We start from the raw sequence: 19,710 nt of genomic DNA, 5'->3' as shown, positions 1-19,710 counted from the left end.
TAGCATGAAACCCAAAAGCAGAAGGTTACAAGAGAAGAGGATGGATGTGTTCTTGTGGGAGTTTTTGAATATGTTTTGATAGAAAGCCAACATTTGCTACGGCAAGGCTTATGTGTCCGGCGTCACGTGGCGGCCAACTGGTCACGCAGGGACGGTGGCGGGTCGTTAAAAAGAAGGGAAAAAAAAGGACATGGGCCAGCTGGGCACCCCGGCAGAGTCAATATTTTCATTGAGACCGTCATCTCGAGCCCCTGTTGTAAGGAACAGCTGCCGTGGCGCTTGTTAGCTTGCGTGCTGCTCGTGGGGTGTGGCCGCCCCGGCCGGGTCGGTCGGTTCGAGACCCTCGGAGGGCCGAACTTAAACGACGAGTCAATGCTGAGGTGTCCTTGAGCAAGGTATCCAAGGCTTACTCATCAGTTTCTACGAGTTAGCTACGGTTGCTACAAAAGACTTTGAGATCTGACAATGGTCACTTGTGCAACAAGTTGAAAATTACACGGGAATTTACTTTTGAAACCATATTCAAATGGGATCCATTACAGTAAAATTAATCGGGCGACCCATTTTTTTTTTTAAATGAAGGTTTTGGCATTAGCAAAGAGTATAATGAGACAGTTGTTTTAACAACAGTGATAATGTAATTTAGTCATTATAACCAAAAAGGAATAAGATGAAGCATAAGATAATAGATGTAACAAAAGAAGGAATGGTGAAGATTAGGCAAAACTTCATGACATTTGAGATACGAGTAATTTACGAACGTGGGACGAATTCAACTTCAAAAGGGCCCGCCACCTCTATTGAAAGTGACAAAGCCGTAATGACAAAGGTGAGGGTGCAGGTGCTTTTAAACGGTTCAAAGGTGTCATTTCCACCGTCATACTTTTTGCTCTCTCCCAATAATGTAATTGGAATATGAACGGTTTGACAGGCTTCGGCCTCATTCCCCAAAACCGGGAGAAAAAAATATTCTGGGCTCCGTCTACCGCCGGGGTTCTAAACACAACACACCGCGAATCCGCTACACCGGTGGCACCGACTATGACCTGGGTTACCGAGCAGTACGTAGCCAAACGAGCTAGTTAGCAGCAAGTGCCTGAAGTTAATCAGGACAAATGGCTAGGCTGCCATTAGCCCCAAGAAAAAAAAACGAAAATTACACCCACCTCTAGAGCACCCCACCGCGCATTACCATGTGAACGCGAACGTAATAACGACATAATTGCGCCTTGAACTTTTATTTTCACGTCAACCCAGTCAGCTAACACTACGCAGTGCCGCTACGAGGCGTTCCCAACGAACAACATCCCGGGTAGAATTAAACAGACAAGGCGACGTACAACGCCGAGTATACAATGCTTGCCGAAGTTGGTCACCATACCTACCCGCAATGTGTGGCTTCGGTTACCGCCTCGCTGTTGCTGGGGGGTCGCCCTTCTCCGCCTCAGCCCATCTCTGATCCAGGCAGCGACGCGGACCCTCAGCCCCGCGAGCTGAACCAGACCGAACACGGAGGAATGGCGGAGATCGTCGATTGGGATGATGAACACACTGAGCTAAATACGGAAATGCACTGGGCCCTTCTAAACGATGATGTAAGTCATAAAACAATTATTATTGCTTCATTACGTTATCTTGTATCATAAATGTTTAGCCCTACGCGTTAAAGCTTTTCTATGGTTGTATTATAAAATTTAAACATGTTTTTTAAAAGACTCTCAGAGTGAGAAGTCAAGGATTTTTCCTTGGTTTAAAACTCTTGGATAGAAGCGTTCATAGGACGAACAGCCTGCGTAGAGTATCGATTTGTCGACCTCTGGCGGAGAGATTGTGCATCGACCGATCATTTTGGTGCACCTGATTGACAGGCAGACAGACAGACATGAGCTGTAGTTGCTTAATCTAATCTTGATTGATTGAAATAAAAAAAGATAATTAGAGATATGCATGTTTAAACATAACGTACTCTTTTAAAGCACCACTGTCTTATTAGGTTAGGGGAAACGGAATGGTCGCTGCAGCAAAATGGTCACATTACATTTGTAGTAATATGAATACAGCTGATAAAGTAGTAATAAATAACAAAGACTGTGCTTTAACACCGATTTTAACAAAAGAACTGTAAATGAAAAAAAGCCAAGAACAGACAAAACAATCACCTATTAATATTGACACTTTTTTTGATAACTATAGCCTAAAAACACCAACATAAGCTGTAGGTGGTCAGAGTGAAAAAAAAATAAGACATAAATATAAGACACTGGCCGAGCCAAACTATGAAATAAATGCGAATTATAGTCCAGAGAATAGCGTACAATTTTTTTTAAGCATATCAAACTGTTCACCAGCATAATACATGCTAATATTATATAAACAGAGTACACCCTGAGAAGTATAAATTAGGATTGTAATAGCAAGTGTCCAATCCCACACATACAGTATAGTCACACAAACAATTAATCTGCTTTTCACAATAAAACATTTTATCATTGTCACCATAATCCCCAGCAAATGTTTTTAATATCTCCATGACTACGCCAATGTAATGTAAACTTTGGCATACACTAAATCAGCATGACTGCGAATGGCTCATTCCAGTTTGTGCGCATGTTCCAATGTTTAAAAAAACAAAAAAAAGTGAACAGAACAGGTTTGAATTTGCTGTTACACACCAAAACAACCTGCGATCTTGGGAGGGCGTCAACCAACACGGGAGGAAACACACTCTCACAAATATACACCCACACGCACAGTCAAGTTTGAACAAGTCGATCGAGAAAGGAAGGTGTAGGCGTTCGAGTCTTCCTGTTCGTTTCACGTGGCAATTTTTCTCAACGTTTTCCTTCAACTTGGGGGTGCTGTAGGCCGCCATGGGAGATGAAGAGGAGGACACCCTTTCCGAGCTCAAGGCCTTCCCTCCCCAGTCCAGGTTCCGCTCCCACAGCGACACCTCGGGCTTCGCCGCCAAAATCCTTTGGAGGCTCCGAGGAGCTCTCGCGGGTAAGAAAACACACCTCAAATCATGCAAAAAGCCACACACTACTTTGCTATATTTCTCTGTGTATCTTTGGTATGTGTCGTTTAAAGAAGGGGTGTCAAAGGTGCGGTCCGCGAGCTGGAAGTGGTCCGCTGAGAGGTCATATTGTTTTTCAACGAGGGCGTCGCAAACGCTGATGGTTGTGATTTGTGTGATGGCGACTACATTTTGCTTAATTTCCTATCCGTAATCACGTTCACTCATTGGCCTCCTCCCGTCAAAACATAACGTTCTGTCCTCCAAATGGACACGCCCATTTATATGCTCGTCTATTAATTACAATTGGGAGAGGGGACCAATCGGGTTGTAGAGGTAAGATCTCGAGCCCGAATCCTGAATTAAAATGTCAATCATTATTTCGGGTTCGGGTCGGGCTGAGCTTCTCAAGTTAAAAAAAAATGTATATGAAAACCATGTGACTTATTTTTTTTTAAATGTATACTAAAACGATGTGTGGATACTAAACTAAGGAATATACTTGTTATAAAATAAATCCTTTGGAATTTTGGATAAAACAGAGAAGGCGCTGTAATGTCATTGCAATTGGAGGCGGAGCCTAAGAGCCAAAGCATGCTAAGCCCAGTTGAAATTGTCAAACATCTAGTATATTTTCATATATATATAAGATGTAAATGTGTATAGAGTCTTGTTTAACTTTGATTTTCCTACAAATATGACTTGAAACTGCAAAAAAATAAGAGAGTAGGCCAAATAATTAAGGAGGAAGAGAGCACAGATGAGGAAATTAGAAGAGAAGGGGGCGTGTCAGCTCACTTCTCGAAATAGACCAGATTAGACAGCTTTTGAGTTGACAATAAGCACTTGTTAGATGTCTTCTTTTTTTTAATGGTGGGCCTTAGAATAGCTTAAATGCACGCAAGACCTTTTTTGGAAAAATGTAAAAGTGATGGAAATCTATTGAAAAGCCATTTAAACGGTTGCAGGTGTTTTAATTGCACGCACGTTGCCTCCAGCTCACAAATAAAAACATAAAAAATAATCAAGTTGGATGAGGCTATGGAGAGATTGCTCCCTTTTTAGTGCTTGCTTCGTTAAATTCACTCTTGTAAAGGACAGGAAATTAAAGGAATAAAAAAAACCTGTGGAAGAACAACACACACGCCATTGTGTGTGTAATTGATGTTTACACATTATTGAAATGATTATGGCTCATCTGAGGTCCTTAAAACTTAATAACCAGAGTGGGAAAATGAACAGTAAACAATAATTTTCAATTATGTTATGAATTTAAAAAGGATTTTCTGGACTATAAATTGTACTTTTTTCATTATAATATGTTTTTTTCTCACTGACCACAAACAGGCTTTGATGTTGTTTTTTTAGGCTGTAGTTATGAAAAATTGTTATATTAATAAATGTCATTTAGCTTGTTGTTCTCCATTTTACTCCTAAAGTGTGTTTGTTCTTGATTTTTGATCAAATTTTAAAAATCCTTTCAAAAAATGTCACTTATATGTATATATATATATATATATATATATATATATATATATATATATATTCCCTCTTGTGTATTCTTTGGCGTATAACTTATAGTCCCAAAAAAAAAAAAAAAAAATTAAACAAAAAAACAGGAAAAAACAAAAACAAAACAAAAAAACAACAAAAAAATAAAAATAAAAAAAATAAAAATAAAAAATATATATATACGTATATGTTTGGGATGTCTGATCACGGCATTTTTTGGAAAACCGGAATCGAGTGAAAAAGATCGTGTTTTTCAAGGTTTTATTTGTTTTCATGTATTTTTGTTTTATTTTAAGTATTGTTATTTCCTGACAAGTGGAAAACACGTACGGCACCTTGCGAAAAAAGTTGCCATCAACTATTTCCACTTGCTTTTGTAAGCCGTCATGCGACACTGGTACTACCGGTTGACGGTTTTGACTCGATTGTACGGCTATTCTTGCTCTTTACACCGCGTTTACGCTAATTGCACCATAGATAGAAGCTGAACTTTGTCTTTTTGCTAAACGCTGATTACAAGTGGCCATAAATCATGATTGTGAATGAGCTTTTCTTTCTTAATTTGCATGTTTTTGCGTCACGGTGGTGATGTGGCCTCGTCAGGAGAGAGGCGGCTCGGGGATCTGAGATGGAAACAAACATCAAGTATTAATGCATGAAGGAGGGAGGCAGGTGGGAGGAGCGAGGGGTGAGGGGGGGAGGGCGATATGTCGGGAAGAGGCGAGGATCCGCTCGTATTGCTGATAATAATCCCTGGGTCAAGACATGGAAAATGATGGTGAGTTTTTTTTATCCATTTGTAAGCATACGTTTAGTTGCCGTTTTGTCGTCTGATCACTTTTTAATTGCTGTCATTTGCACCGTATCTTTAAAAACAGCTAATTTGTTCAAATGTCAACTTGATGACACAGCATTGATTTTATGACATTTTTCCATGTCATGTATTGGCTGGATAATATGTTCTTTTGGAATATTTATAACATGGTGGACGGCGAAGGATTGTTTGGTTTCATTTAAGCAGAGGTTTGCGATTTGTGTCGTTTAAAGTTGTAGTTTTGGGGCATTGCTATTATTCCTAATATGGTTATGTGTTCCAGGTTGGAGTTGGTAGTGGATAAATTAGTGTGTTCAAGTAAAATTGGTGATGTTTAATTTATTGTAATCATTGTTCGTAGTTTTGCGTCTCCCCGAGAAGACAAATAATTGCGTTCCCCCGTTGGAAGAATTGTGCCTATTGGTGTGCTGACTTCGGGTTTAAAAAATGGGTGGGTAAACAGATGATCAACTTGACTGACCTTCAAGTTAATGATCAGTGCAGCGAGCGGGGGATGTCAAGGCTCGTTGAAATCAACAATGTTCAGGTGGTCAGGTCATCCTGCGATCTTGATCGTTTCTCGCCAATCTTCAGCCACAGTAATTGCGTGGGGACTTTTAAAGAAATGCCAAGATGGTTTATTCTCATTTTAGCAATTATTCCTGTTTAAAGAGTGTTCCACAGTTAGTTATGGTTAGGTGTAACCAACCATTTTGTTTTGTTCTTCTTTGTTCTGATTAAGAAATGCGACTTTTATTTTATTTTTTAAAATATTTCCACATTCATCTTTATTATTTTCATATTGAAAACCTTATTTATTGCAATAATTAAAATAGTGAGTGTGTTTTACAGTTCGCCATATGCACAGCATAGTGGGCGTGGTTTGTACGTATACACTGGTCAGTAATTTACCCATCAAAAAGCAACTGGAAGCGAAAGTATTTGCAGTTTTTTTCTAGGCGGGGTTAACCCCAATTGCACTTTTTTGGGCTGCGATCACAACTGATTCCATTCGCTGCCAATCAAAACGGATCCTTTCAATCCCTTTAAATGCGGCGTGTTAGGGCTGCAGTGATAATCTGGGAAGTGCACCCTTAAATTGGTGGCTAGCCAATCGCAGGGCACAATGAGACAGACCACAAATCACTCATGGTCATTTATAGTGTTCAACAAGCTAGCCTAGCATGATTTTTTTTGGGGGGTGGCTTTATTAAGCACCGGTTACCAATCGCTACTCGACCAAAGCCCGTCGCCGACTCTCCCTCTCGATTGGAAGCCCTTCGCTCGGACTCTCCAGCCGCCCGTCTGGCAGGATGTCAGCTATTGATTTAATCCGGGCAACATTTTAGCATTATAGCTCGCGCCAAACAGTATACAACAAACAGGAGATCGGGTTGCAGGCCAGTCGGCAGGGGTCGATGGGAAGAGCATGAAACATGACAGTAACCAGTCCAGCAAAAGTGGCTTAGTTGTGATCCAAAATAAACATTTTAAAAGCCACAAACGTACATAATCGCTCACAACTCCAACCTACGATCCAATTAGGCTGGCCAGGTTTCATGAATTCAGTCAAGGTAGGGGGCGGAGCCTCTGAAAAGCAGCACTTAAACAATTATTAGCCCCTTGTTCCGCTGAGGCCACCTTTTGAATATTTGATGACGGCCTTTTTTCCTTTCAGCCCTTTCCTCGTCCGATTGAATGAGGGGGGGCGAAAGCTGTGTTTTAAGTCTATTCCACACTGCTGACTTGCAAAATAATAATTAAAAAATAATAAAAGCTCCTGGGTGGCTGGCCCATTTTAAATCACTTTGTTTAATGGCTATTTTGTCGTCATAATTACAATTAGGGTTTGCTAATGTGCTTTGACTGATGGTGGTGGTATTTTTGTGGCGCTGTTCCCCCACTAGAAGGCACTAATGATCTCAGTAGAAAGGTGAAGCAAGTTAAAGTCATTTATGGTTGGGATCTGCAAGGTTTCAACTCCACACCCTGTCAACAGTGATGACAGAACACAAATACACACACACACATACACACACAGAGGCTGAAGTCACTGCTGTTTATTTGCTTTTTTTATCAGCTGAAAGCAGGAGCGTGTGACCAACCACGTTAGCCAGCCTTAGGTCATGTTGCAAAACACTTTGCTTTATTTGTATTAAGACTGTTGAAAAAATACATCAAACACGAAATGGAACTCCCCTCTCATATTATTTTTTCCTATTTTTAAACTTTTCTATCAAGTTTTGTTACGTGCTAAAGTGGAACTAATGAACGGATACAACACTGGAAATGAAATTGACATATATTGACCTTGCGACTCAGTTATTTAACACTTGACTCACAAATTTAATTTATTCTGCGATCAAGTTATTTGGATGAAATATAATTTTCTCCCATGGAAAGGAATTGAAACTACATTGATATGATCCAGGACATTAAAATAAAAACAGATGAAGTCCTGGTAGGTCTAAAACATCTTTTTAAAATATCCCTGACAGATAAACACAAATAAATAGATTAAATCAAATATTTTCCTTTTGTTAAATTTGCTGTTTCTCCACAATTGCGGGTACAATACATGGGTATTCTTTGGATACTCTGGTTTCCTCCCACATCCCCAAAACATACCTCTTAAAACCTTAGGTAAGAGTGTGTGCGTGAATGGTTGTTCGTCACAGTTTCCGACCAATCCAGGGTATAAAAAATATTAAATTAATGATCCTTTTTGTATTAAAACGTTTTATATCCACCAGCTGGTCTACCAGGGTGGCACGGGTTGCCACGGGGTGGCACATGCCCCTTTAATAAGACACTTTAGATCCGCCCATGTAAATATCAGGGTTAAAAGTAGTTTCCGATGCCTTTTCCCATGTCTTCCGCTATATTCAACGTAAAGTGTCCGTGCCTAAAAGTTGTCAACCTTCACCTTTGGGCGACATTAGCGCCTCTAATCTGACTTTAGGAATGAAAAGCATCCACCACGACAGAGGAGGAGGAGAGCAATACCGGGGCGGAAGGAAGGGGGAAGTTACGACCAAGTAGAGCACAGTCGAGTCGAATAACCGTCCATCGACCAAGCACAACAAAAAAGTTTCCTCTCCAGGAGACATGAACTCTCACGGAGGCCGCGTATTGGATTTATGCGGCGATAGGGAGCGGTGATTCCGGGTTAAAGATTGAGGAGGGCACCCTCCTCCACCGGAGCTCCGCCGGTGAAGCGGAACATGGGCCAGACCGCTGTGTCTGCCGTTTCTCACACAGCGACTAGTGAGTATTTTCTCCTCGCGTACATTCCGCTATCTTTTTTTTAATTCCTTCCTACACTTAGCGAAGAGCGCCATTTAACCGACTTTCTTCGGTTCGAGTTCGCTAGTCTGAATTAGCATACGGCGGTAAATTCAAGCTAGCGTTCGTGCTAGCTAAAAAGCTGTCAAAACAACGCCACTACACGTGTCGTTTATTTAGTTAACTTGACACCGTTCGGGCACACGCCCATTGATATAGACGAGTTGTTTAAAAAAAAAAGTTGACTCGACTGGCTACTAATACCACATTTAGGAAAGGGTGAGTGACTACATTTTTGTCGTTGGCTCCTCATCAAAGTACACAGTTTAGCGCTACAACCTACACAGAGGAACCTGTTGGACTTGATAGACACTTTTCAAAGCAAACATCTTCTTCCTGTGAAGCTTCAAAGAAAATGTGACCCAGACTGCAGCTGAAGTTTGGCACAAATCGCGATTTAATCGCGATATATCCATCTAACCGAATGTATGTCCAAATTTGTGTTCATCCATCACACACAACGACTCAAATTATTTCAAAGTTAACGGATTTGGTTTTCTATTCACTCATTTTCTGAACTGCTTTATTCCCATTAGGGCCGCAGGGGGTGCTGGAGCCTATCCCAGCGGGCATGGCACAAAGAGACGGACAACCACTTACACTCACACACATACCTAGTGTCAATTTAGTGTCCAATCAGCCTACCATGCATGTTTTTGGAATGTGGGAGGAAACCGGAGTACCCGGAGAAAACCCATACAGGAGAACATGCAAACTCCACACAGGTGGACGACCTGGATTTGAACCCAGGACTCCAGAACTGCGAGGGCGCCGTGCCAACCACTCATCCGCCATGCTGTCGTTTTGTTTCCTCTCGCAGTGGAAAAACAATGACCTCAGGTTTATACATTCAATTTTTGTGAGTGGGTTCTTGTTTGTTTGTACTGTAGGTGAACTATAATTGCCTGGCGACCAGTCCTGAACTACACACAGAAAACAAACCAAAGTTGATGAAAAACTCTCTTTTCTATCACGCTTATTTGAGTTTATCCCACAGGCTACAGCCTGTGGAATCAACTCAAATAAGCGTGATAGAAAAGAGTTTTTCATCAACTTTGGTTTGTTTTGCTGTGTGTATTTCAGCTGTCTCCCACATTCCGACAATATACACAATAGGATTATGAAAAACGCTGAACTGTCCATCAAGTTGAATGCTTGTCTTTGTGCGTATATGATGTCTATCAGTCCAGGATGTATTAGGGCTCTCACCTGAAATTTTCTGGGATAGGCTCCAATGTGGGTAAGCGATATAGAAAATGGATCTACTTTTTAATGTCTTGCTGAAATTGATAGGTCTCTGGAGTATCCATGCATCCATTAAGGGTTGAGCGATACACTAAATCTCATTTCACATCGTTTTCTTAAGCTACTCCATTCGCTTTTAGGTCCTGTAAATTCAATAAATAAATCGTAATCATCTAAAATCGTAGCAAAAATGATAAATAACAACACGTTGACCAACATGTTTTTGTACCTGGTAGGAATTTATGGTAATCCACACCAGCACAAAACTTTACAAAGAAAGGCCTTAGTCAGGATTATCATTAGTTGACGTAACTGCTAAAAACCAAAAACAAGACTTGATCGGTTTTTTAAGTTCTTGGGGAGCTCGGGGCAGTTTTCCTGTTTACCAATGCCACTTGAATGCTTCCAGTGTTTCGCACGCTCGTGTTTCGAAACGGGCTACACGCCATCGCCTCAGAACGACGCGGTTTGACGAGGTATGTTGCGCCACGTGAGGAAAAACAAGCCGATTTAACCACTGTGGAAATGTGTGGATTTAATGGATCCCTGTGGTAATTACCTTATTTAAACCCCCAATTTCAACAATAACAGCACTTGTAACTCTTTCAAGGATCTTGATATTTATGACAGCTCATTTCATAACTGTATAAACTTCCAAAACAACGTTCCCAATAATTTGTAGCCCCGTTGTACATCATTTACGTCATGAATAGTTTGCCTGAAATCAAACCTCCCACAGTACAAATGTACTAAGCTTTGCATTGTTTAATGACCTTCTTTATAACCTCCATGCTTATATAAAGAAAAGTATTTTAATATGCAGGGTGTGTTTATGCTGAGTATGTAGTTCTCTTTTTTTGTTTGGAAATCGACTTGTACTGCACGATGGCTTACCTAATTCTGTTGGGAAATTCTCAAAAGAATCTGCAACCGAAAGGAAAGGGAAGTGATTCTATCTCGTTCACAACACGACAAAATGTGGAACATAACCTTCAGATAAAAAAGCTTAAGATGACTTTATTGTTGAACGAGGGATTCGTCCGTGAAGTTTTAGTGCCCGTTCTGTGACCTACTTTTTTGTTATCTACGCTTTCCTCAGCCTTCTTCCTGTTTGTAGTCCATGGTTTTTCCAACCCCCCCATGACAACCCACCACCTGGTGACACACCAGGGAGGAAGGAAGCACCACCCTTTCCCATTTCTCTTCCTTCTTAGCTCGTTCCCGAGTATGAGGCCTAAAAAGGACACCGAAGTCTCGCCCTAAAGCGACTTAAATTGCCTTCTTTTGAGTAAAAAAAAGGGAGATTTTGACGGCCAATCTTTGCTTTTGAAAGACTGAGTAATTCAGAGAAGCTCCCTTTCTACCCAGCCATCAAATTCAAGTTATAATCCTTTTTTGCAAACTTCTTGCCTTTGCATTGTTTTCAAATAGGTTGAACACAATTTGAAAAATGATTGCTTACTGCTTTCCACTTTAGTCACTTTGTACCTACTTATTTAATTGACCACTTATTCAATGTTGACTACTTATCCATGTTGACTACTACTTATTTATTATTTTGACTACTTATTTAGAGATTATTATGTATGCGTTATTTATCAGTTTGTTTGTTGTTGTTTGTTCACTTCCCTACTTATTTATTTTGTGACTACTTATCTTTACCAATTTATTAGTCTGTTTGTTGTTGTTATTTTATATCTACTTTGTGGTGAAAGCTTTAAATGTCATTACACAGTAATCCCTCGCTTATCGTGAATTCACTACTTTACGATTTTTTTCTGCTATTAATTATTTTAAATTTAAAAAATATATATTTAGTTATTTTTTAAGTTCATAAAAATGTGAAAATCCTCACTGAGTCATAAGTGGAAGCCACTTTTGCTACTAGGACTCAGCACTGAAAAAAAAAAAGTTATAATAGGGGTGACCCTACTTTGCGATTTTTCAATTATCGCGGCCTTGTTTGGTCTACATTAACCGCAATATTCGAGGGATTACTGTACTTGTATGATGACAATAAAAGGATTCAATTCAATTTGAATTCAGTTCAATTCAACAAACCAACTTTATTGGAATTGGGATTGTAGTTCATCCCATTAATCCGGTTTCTTCTACACTAAATTTGATCAAGTTTTTTTTACACCCTTTATGTTCCCATGCTATATTTTCTGTGCAAAGAGTTTTCAATAGCGTATTCTTTCCTCTTTTTTTCCAGTTGATGGTTTTGAGAAATCGTCATCACTGGCCAGCTGCGACGTGGTGGTGGACGGCGGTCCCGACGGCCACAACGCGCCCGGGTCCCGGCAACAGCAGCAGCGGGGAAAGCTCTCCACTCTGGGGAGACTCTTCAAACCCTGGAAGTGGAGGAAGAAGAAGAGCAGTGATAGGTTCCAGGATCTCTCCAAAGGTGACCGATGTCCTTGCCACCAGACCGACATTCTTTAACCTCCCTTCTTGTAGTTTTAGAGAGAAAAATCTCGACGAGACAGACGAGAGAGGAGCTCATCAAGAAGGGAGTGCTCGTCCCGGAACAAGGTTGCTCGACATCTACCGCCGTAGACAGGGTTCCGGTGGGGAATCTTTTTTTCTTCTTCTTGAAACTGATGAGTTTTTCTTTCTTAATGTGTCTTGAGCAGATGAGCCCGTCGTTAGGGAAATCCAGAACGGTCACGCCACGTCCGACGTCACATCGGAGGAGGTCAAAGTGGAGATTGAAGCTAAGGTGACCCACGCCACAGACCCTTCTGGTCCCGTCAACACTGAAAACAATACAGGTGAGTCCTGACTAGTGGATCATGAGTGTGTTCTAGCATTGAAAGTGTGGACCAAAGGTTCCTGATTAATTGCGAAAAGTATGATCATCTTTTAGAATTTCTCCATGGGAATGAATTGGAATGTTTTTTATCATAATTCTAATATTAAAATCTTGCTTCTGATATTGTTGTGGTGCTAAACAGCAAAATGTTCAAATGTTTTTAAATGATAAATCAAATTTTTGCTTAAGCATAATTTGCTATTCTGCTTACATGAAGAACTACCCCAACAAATCGGAGGCTAAAATGAAATCAGATCATTTTAGGTGAATTGTTGACTTTAAAGGATTAATAGAGAATCAAAATGTTAGCAGCCATAAATGTTCCAATCACCACCTGCATCAACTGAACATGTTGAGCATTTTACATGCTCCGTTTGTCACTGCGCTTCATTGCAATATGTTAAACATCACTGTACTTTTCATCTTTACCAATATTACTTGCTACCTTTGTGTGCTACGCTTCTCACTCAATTCACTATTTCCCTTTTCTTCCTTCTACTCTGTATGTCCTCCTGCCTCTTGTAAAATGCTTCTCCCGGCCTTTTCCCACACGCACATCAGAAAAACGTAACACTAAAGCCGTCGCCCGGGCGGGTCAGGGTCGCACGCGGGATGCGCAAGTTAAAAAGCAGCACGGCGCCGCCCCCTCTTCCACGCCCTCCGCTCCCTCCAAGTCGGCCGGTGTCTCTGGTGGCACGGCGAGGCACAGAGACTCTTCCTCCAACACTAAAAAGGCTCCCAAAGCCTCCGGGAAGTCGAGCTCTGGGGCTCAAGCCAAAACTAACCCGCGAGGCGCTAACAACAGTAGTCGGGTGATTGGTAAGTTTAGCCAATTTGACATTCTTGCACGCCTGCATGGATTAGACTTCTTTTCCCAATTTTTGGTTTCAGTTTTTATGCTAAACTTCAAATATTGTCGATGCGATGGAGTTGTTCTCTTAAGTTCTGACCTTAACGAGGATAAGTATGTAGTGCTTATTTTAAAAACCTCATTATGGGCCTAATATCCAGATTTTTAAGGATACAGATGGTGCTTAATGAACTTTTTAGGTTATTTTTAGTTGCGGTTACATTGTTGCTACCATGACAATCTTAACTTTGTTTCAAAGTGCACACTTGTTGGTTTAGTTGGTCGCCGTATGCGCCATCCGTTGGGAAGACGTGTTACCTTTTAATAAAAGTAAAATAAAAACTTTAATTAATGGAAACATGGTTACCGTATCCCAAGTTTTAGGACTAAATGACCCTCCTCTGTTGAAAGGTGCAGATCCCCCATTTCTAAGACCCCCGATGATAGAAAATATATGGTTTATCCAAGCACTCCCGTGCTCTAATAGGCTGAAGTCTTTCTTCTACTGGCTAAAGCACAACCTACAGGCAAGAATTCAGCCGCACTTTACTCAACTGGCTAACTCGTGACCTACAGGCATGCTAGCCCACAATTAATGAGCTCTGATACAAAATAAAGTCATATCTGCCTCCGTGGATCAAAACATAGTGGCCTGTACTACATAGCTACCAAGTTTTGAGACAATCGGGTTCCGAATGATCAACAATAAAAAACCCATGCATGAAGAGAGAGACTTTTTATGTATGTTAAAAAAAATCAGTTAGCATCCCTGCTAAGCTAAATCAAGCTCTGCAGTGTGTACATCTGTACATTCATCCTTATTTTTTCTTTTCAGCCAAGTCCTCTCATCCAAAGAAGACGCAAGGAAGCGCCACGAAATCCTCCGCGACCACCACCTCGTCCTCCACCGTCCCTCCTCGCTCCCGTACCCCCAAAGACGCCAAAGATGTCGGGGCGCAGAGCCGAGGCAGCGCGGCCCGGACCGGCCGCAAAGCAGCGGTCGATTCTCAGGAGGCTACCACGGAGATCCCGGGTCAGCCAGAGGAAGTCAACTCCTCGGAGGCCCCCGTGAGCTCTCCTCAAGTCCCCCACTCCGAAGTTGAGGAGACCCCCGTCGCTCCTGGAGATCCCCCGGCGGACGAAACTCCAAACGGCGTCTCTTCCGCAAGCCGAGAGCCCCTCGAAGACGCTCCCCCCGAGCCTTCGGTTCCCTCGCCGCACGTCAACGTTGACACTGAGGACACTTCTTTCACAGAGGGGCTCGTCCGGGACGACGGCCAACAGAAGAATGACGACGGGACGAGCCGGGAAGTAGCAGAGACGCAAACGGAGATTGTCCAGGCGACTCCGTCCAGGTGAATTTATCGCCGGAGAAGTTTTACGAGCTGAGAGGTTTTACAAGTCCGAAGCACTCAGTCTTCTGAACCTCGCCGAGGCTTAAGCATTTCAATTTTGGAGAAGTCATTGTAAATTAAGGTCCGATGGACTTACCGGGAAAGTCTGCAGGAAGTTTTTCCACGGGCAACTTAAAGTAATTTTAAAAATATACATATGCTATACTATTTACATTGAGAGCACACTAGCTCTGACCAAAAAGTAGTTTAAAGTAAAACGTTTGATGGGCTCACAATTTAAATCAAGTAAATATTCACCACTAAAATGAGCAGTTGAGCAAAAACCAGAAGTTTTTTTATGTTTAGGACAACTTTGCAACAAACTAAGACTTTGTAAACGTGCGCTGTTTTGCAGCCCGGTCGACACGGACACCCTAACCTTCCAGGGGCCCAGCGTAAACATCCAACATGCCGAGGTGACGGTGATCCCCGACCGGCCCGCGGAGAGCCAGGCCAGCGACTCGGACTCGGACGGACCCATCCTGTACCGAGACGACGAAGAGGAGGAAGAGGATGACGAGTACCTCAACAGTAGGAAACCCCCTTGGGCCGTCGGCGAATGTCTATCCGTCCGCGTGTTCTGACGGAACGCAATTTTTCCTCCCGCAGGTTCTCTGGCCAACAAGATCCGGCGGAGGGACACCCTCAACGTCAAACTTGGCAATCGCCCCAGCAAGAGGGAGCTGGAGGAGAAAAACATCCTCCCGCGAAGCTCCGAGACGGAGAGGCACGAGCTCCGCCAGCAGATCGGTTCAAAGCTCGTTAGGTGAGGTGACAAGTCATCGCCAAAGGGCGCTGAATTGAAGCATGCAATGGCGGATCACATTTGAAGTGTCCAGGATCAACGTGTCACTTGACGAGCAACTGTCACAGCTCGTTTACGTTTGGCCGTCGGCTCCAAAGCGTGAATTGTTGTCTAGAGAACCTGATTCGCTCATTTGAAGAGCCATAATGAAAGGTTTTTCTTCTTTCAGGCGCTTGAGCCAAAGACCAACCACAGAAGAGCTGGAGCAGAGAAACATCCTCAGACGTAGGTCATCAAAAACAAATGAAATGTTTTGACATATGTAGAGGAATCCTTTTAATAAGACGCAAAAAGATCTTGGGATGGTAGTATAATGTACATAGAAGTAAAAGGCTGAAAATAACCCGGCTGTTTGTCTGCGTGCAGAGAAGAATGAGGTGGAGGAACATGAAGCCAAGCAGGAGATTAAACGCAAACTTTCCAGAAAGGTAAGCCAATAAATAAAATATTTAAGGAATACTATATTGAAACTATGTATCGATTCCTTGAACCAAATATGTTTATAAAGATGGAGCTGAATTGTTATGTAAGGCGTAAAACGGTCATTTTGCGCAGCTCAGCGTGCGTCCAACGGTGGCTGAACTGATCGCTCGACGAATCCTGCGTTTCAACGAATACGTGGAGGTGACGGACGCCAAGGACTACGACCGGCGGGCGGACAAGCCGTGGACGCGACTCACTCCCGCTGACAAGGTGTCCTTTCCCGTTATTGATAATTCCATTCGTGACAACCACATTTTCCAATTACATTTAGTTTGTTGTGTACAAGTGATTTGCAAAGAAATGCGCTTTCGCTGTGAACCAACCCTTACATGGCCTTATTGTGAAATAGCTTTGGCCAAACTTAAACCTTAATACTTTTGGCCTCCATTTAGCACCATGGGATTGACCGTTACGCAATTTTAAGACAAGAAACTAAATTCTACTTGCGCAATTCATTATTCTCTTGACCTCACACTCACTCCTTTATGCTCCAATCTCAATGCATTCGAGCCATGTGATTCACACGGCGCCAGTGCCTTCGAGCCGCCCCAGCGTTCGGTCGTGGCAACTCCACTGGGAATGCGCTTTGGCCAAGTAGCCATTTACTGGTTTTCATTGGTGTGTATTCGTTGTGGTTCTTTGCTCCAGGCGGCCATCCGCAAGGAGCTCAACGAGTTCAAGAGCACCGAGATGGAAGTGCACCAGGACAGTAAACAGTTTACCAGGTACTCTCAAAGCTTGGCCCCTGCCTTTTTAAGGGCGTACGTAAATGCTACACTGCAGACCTTTTCCTGGAAAAGCTAACTAACCCGAAATAACTTTTAAAATCACTACTTATAGAAATGGTCTGTTTCAGAAAATTCTGTCTTATTTCAATTGTGTTGAATTTTACTAACTGCAGGTAATTCCAGTCATCAAATATTGTTTCTTCCCCTGGTTATCTTTTTGCAATCAAATTAGTTTTTAATTTATTTGAAAGAATAGACTGAGATTACCTCGCCTACTGCCCATTGTTGGCTGGCATAGGCTCCGGCGCCCCCGCTGCCCCCTACTAACTGTGCAGTAATCCCTCGATTATCGCTTCTTCACTTATCGAGGGTTTACTACTTTGCGATTTTTTTTCTGCTATTAATTTAAAAAAAAAAAAACCTAAATAAATATTTTATTTTTTTAAGTTCATAAAAATGTGAAAATCCACACTGAAACTCGTAAGTGGAAGCCACTCTTGTATTGTCTAATTTTACATGAATTAAATTCAATCTATTTCTCTTTTTTAACAATACTTCCTTTAAAAAAAATCAAATCCAATCACAAAGCATATTATAAGAACACATCTTAGAAGTCATTAGCTATTTAATCATATCAATAATGCATTCATAATTATATTTCAAAACCATTTAGCTTAATTGCAGCAACATACGGCGGGCTCATTTCAATAAACATTGAAAATTGCCGCGCTAACGAGCTTGTAGAATTGACATTTTTTCACTTTTGTGTGCCTTTTTAGATTCCATCGGCCCTAGCGCCAAGAGGACGATGTGAAAAGCTCCAAAAAAAAAGAAAAGCGGGTCAGACAATCAGCTGTCAGTCAGCGGAGGGACTCCGCCCACCCCGCGAACTCGCGCGCCGACGCCAAATGTAGGTTTGTCTTAAGGCTCTCCACGTGGCTCCCTCTTGTAACTTCATTGCACATACTGTACTTGGCATACTAGGAAAAGCGGCGTCTTGTTAAGTGCCGTTTATTTATTGCGGAGCGAAAAATGCTTTGGTTTTTATTTTCCTCTGCGAGGCGTAAAATTGCGCCACCATTACGAGTACGAATGGGGCTCAAGAGAATGGTTCGTTTTCGTCCCAAAAAAAAAGGAATGCTTTCTTCTATTCGGGACCATGAAACGATGGGGCCGCTAGAGGGCGTTGTGTCACCGGCTCTTGTGGTATGAAGTGCTTTAAGGATGCTCTCGAAAGTTGGACTTTTTAACATTTTTATTCACTTTGAATCATTCTTGCTTTCCTTTACAGAGTGTATCGGTGCCAAAAGCCTAATAGGATTCTGTAAAAGTCATTTGTGCAAAAATTCTCGCTTCCGACTTTAACGCCCACGGGATTTTGCACCTCTATGGACGCGGAAGTCGATCGACGACTGCGTTTTTATCGCAGTCGTTTCAAATTCTGATGAGTCGTCTCGCTTCCCGCGGCGCCGTCGCATTCATCAAGCTACGGCTAGCTACGGTCACTTAGTTGATGGCTTGTGCGCAATGCTGCTCGTATCCCCCAAAGGTTTTTTGGAGGAAGATTGGATTTCTGCACGCCTCATTTTAGCTGTTGTTTTGCAGTCTTTTCCATTGTTCTTCATCAATCTAGACCTGGGGTGTCCAAACTATGGGTGGCGGGCCCTCCCGTGGCTCGGTGCCCGCTTTTTATTGGTCCGTAGCAAATGGTGAAAATTGTATTGAGTATGACCCACAAAAGAATCTTGAATTCAGTCTACGTTCTGTTGCATTTCTCAGCTTTAACACTAAATAGGGGGCGTGACTTAAACACGGCCTAGTAGAATTTCAATGCTTTGTTTTACATTGATACATTTCTGGAAAAAAATCCAATTTGATGAATAGCTATTTTGGTTTTAATTTAGACTTTTTTTGCTGTCACTGAAAATTTGAGGGAAAATAAATGTATAAAATTGGAATTGCTGCCAAGTAATTCAAAATGTTAATTGCGATTAATAGTCCATCCTAGTTCAATCAAAAATGTTGTCTTTCTTTAAAAAAATAAATTAAAAAAATACATAAAATATTCCCAGTCCTCAGGATTATTGTAATACTTAGTCATTCACTGCAATTGACAATTGTAAGCACCAAATCCATTTCAACTGGGAAGGCTGGCATACATTAAACATCAAAGTACATTATACAAAAACATTTTTTTAATGTGATTCTAATCCTGAGCCCGTGGACGGATTTCAAGATTTCAAGTTTAGACACCCCTGATCTAGAAAATAGACAAAAACTCCATGCTAAACTAGCCATAGCTAAAACCAAAGTACTCCAAGCGAAATGCTAATTCCCTTCGTTTTATGACGACATACTTTTGTAGTTGACTCCTCTTTCCAAAAAGTGGAATATGGACCTCGATTAATCATTCCGCAAACTTTGTTTAGCTTTTTAGATCTCAAAGCAGTAAAAAATTACAACATTTGTCATGTTTCTGCTACTATAGTAGCGTGGCTAAAATGAATGGACGGTCTGGCGGGGACTCGTTGCTGCTTTTTACGTAGGCGTAAACCTAAAGTCGTGTACAGTTCAACAGTATTGAGGATTCCTTTGCAATCTTTATCATATATTGTATAATAATGATTTTGTACAAATTGTATATGGAGCATGTGCATAAAGAGTCCATTTTACGCCCCAATACAACAATGCCCTCAATGTTTTAAA

The 19,710-nt window shown here is 41.7% G+C and overlaps 2 protein-coding genes across 10 annotated transcripts in view; one reads left to right on the top strand and one right to left on the bottom strand.

Moving 5' to 3' along the window:
- LOC144085058 (pleckstrin homology domain-containing family A member 1-like) overlaps nucleotides 1–1,552 on the bottom strand; it is a 14,062-nt gene extending 12,510 nt beyond the window's left edge. For 6 of the 7 annotated variants that reach the window (XM_077614032.1, XM_077614031.1, XM_077614033.1 and 3 more), the window contains exon 1: nucleotides 1,386–1,552. The gene's annotated coding sequence lies outside the window, so the exon portion shown is untranslated. The remainder of the gene's footprint in view (nucleotides 1–1,385) is intronic. The other variant, XM_077614038.1, reaches the window with a different exon arrangement.
- Nucleotides 1,341–19,710, top strand: phactr2 (phosphatase and actin regulator 2). Of its 3 annotated transcripts, XM_077614027.1 has the most exons (13): nucleotides 1,341–1,595; nucleotides 2,865–3,000; nucleotides 12,145–12,336; nucleotides 12,390–12,464; nucleotides 12,566–12,703; nucleotides 14,430–14,949; nucleotides 15,344–15,519; nucleotides 15,598–15,754; nucleotides 15,963–16,018; nucleotides 16,160–16,221; nucleotides 16,349–16,486; nucleotides 16,925–17,001; nucleotides 17,784–19,710. In XM_077614027.1, the coding sequence occupies exons 1-13, from the start codon at nucleotides 1,356–1,358 to the stop codon at nucleotides 17,797–17,799; spliced, it is 1,983 nt and encodes a 660-aa protein (XP_077470153.1). In that variant the 5' UTR covers nucleotides 1,341–1,355; the 3' UTR covers nucleotides 17,800–19,710. The 3 variants fall into 3 exon arrangements, with proteins under 3 accessions (XP_077470153.1, XP_077470155.1, XP_077470154.1); XM_077614029.1 differs by lacking the exons at nucleotides 1,341–1,595; nucleotides 2,865–3,000 and adding an exon at nucleotides 5,218–5,303; XM_077614028.1 differs by lacking the exons at nucleotides 1,341–1,595; nucleotides 2,865–3,000 and adding an exon at nucleotides 8,177–8,606.

This window comes from Stigmatopora argus, chromosome 11 (assembly GCF_051989625.1).
Source record: "Stigmatopora argus isolate UIUO_Sarg chromosome 11, RoL_Sarg_1.0, whole genome shotgun sequence".
NCBI lineage: Eukaryota > Metazoa > Chordata > Actinopteri > Syngnathiformes > Syngnathidae > Stigmatopora > Stigmatopora argus.
Note: the sequence above shows the minus strand (reverse complement) of the source record. Positions and strands in the feature narration are given on the sequence as shown.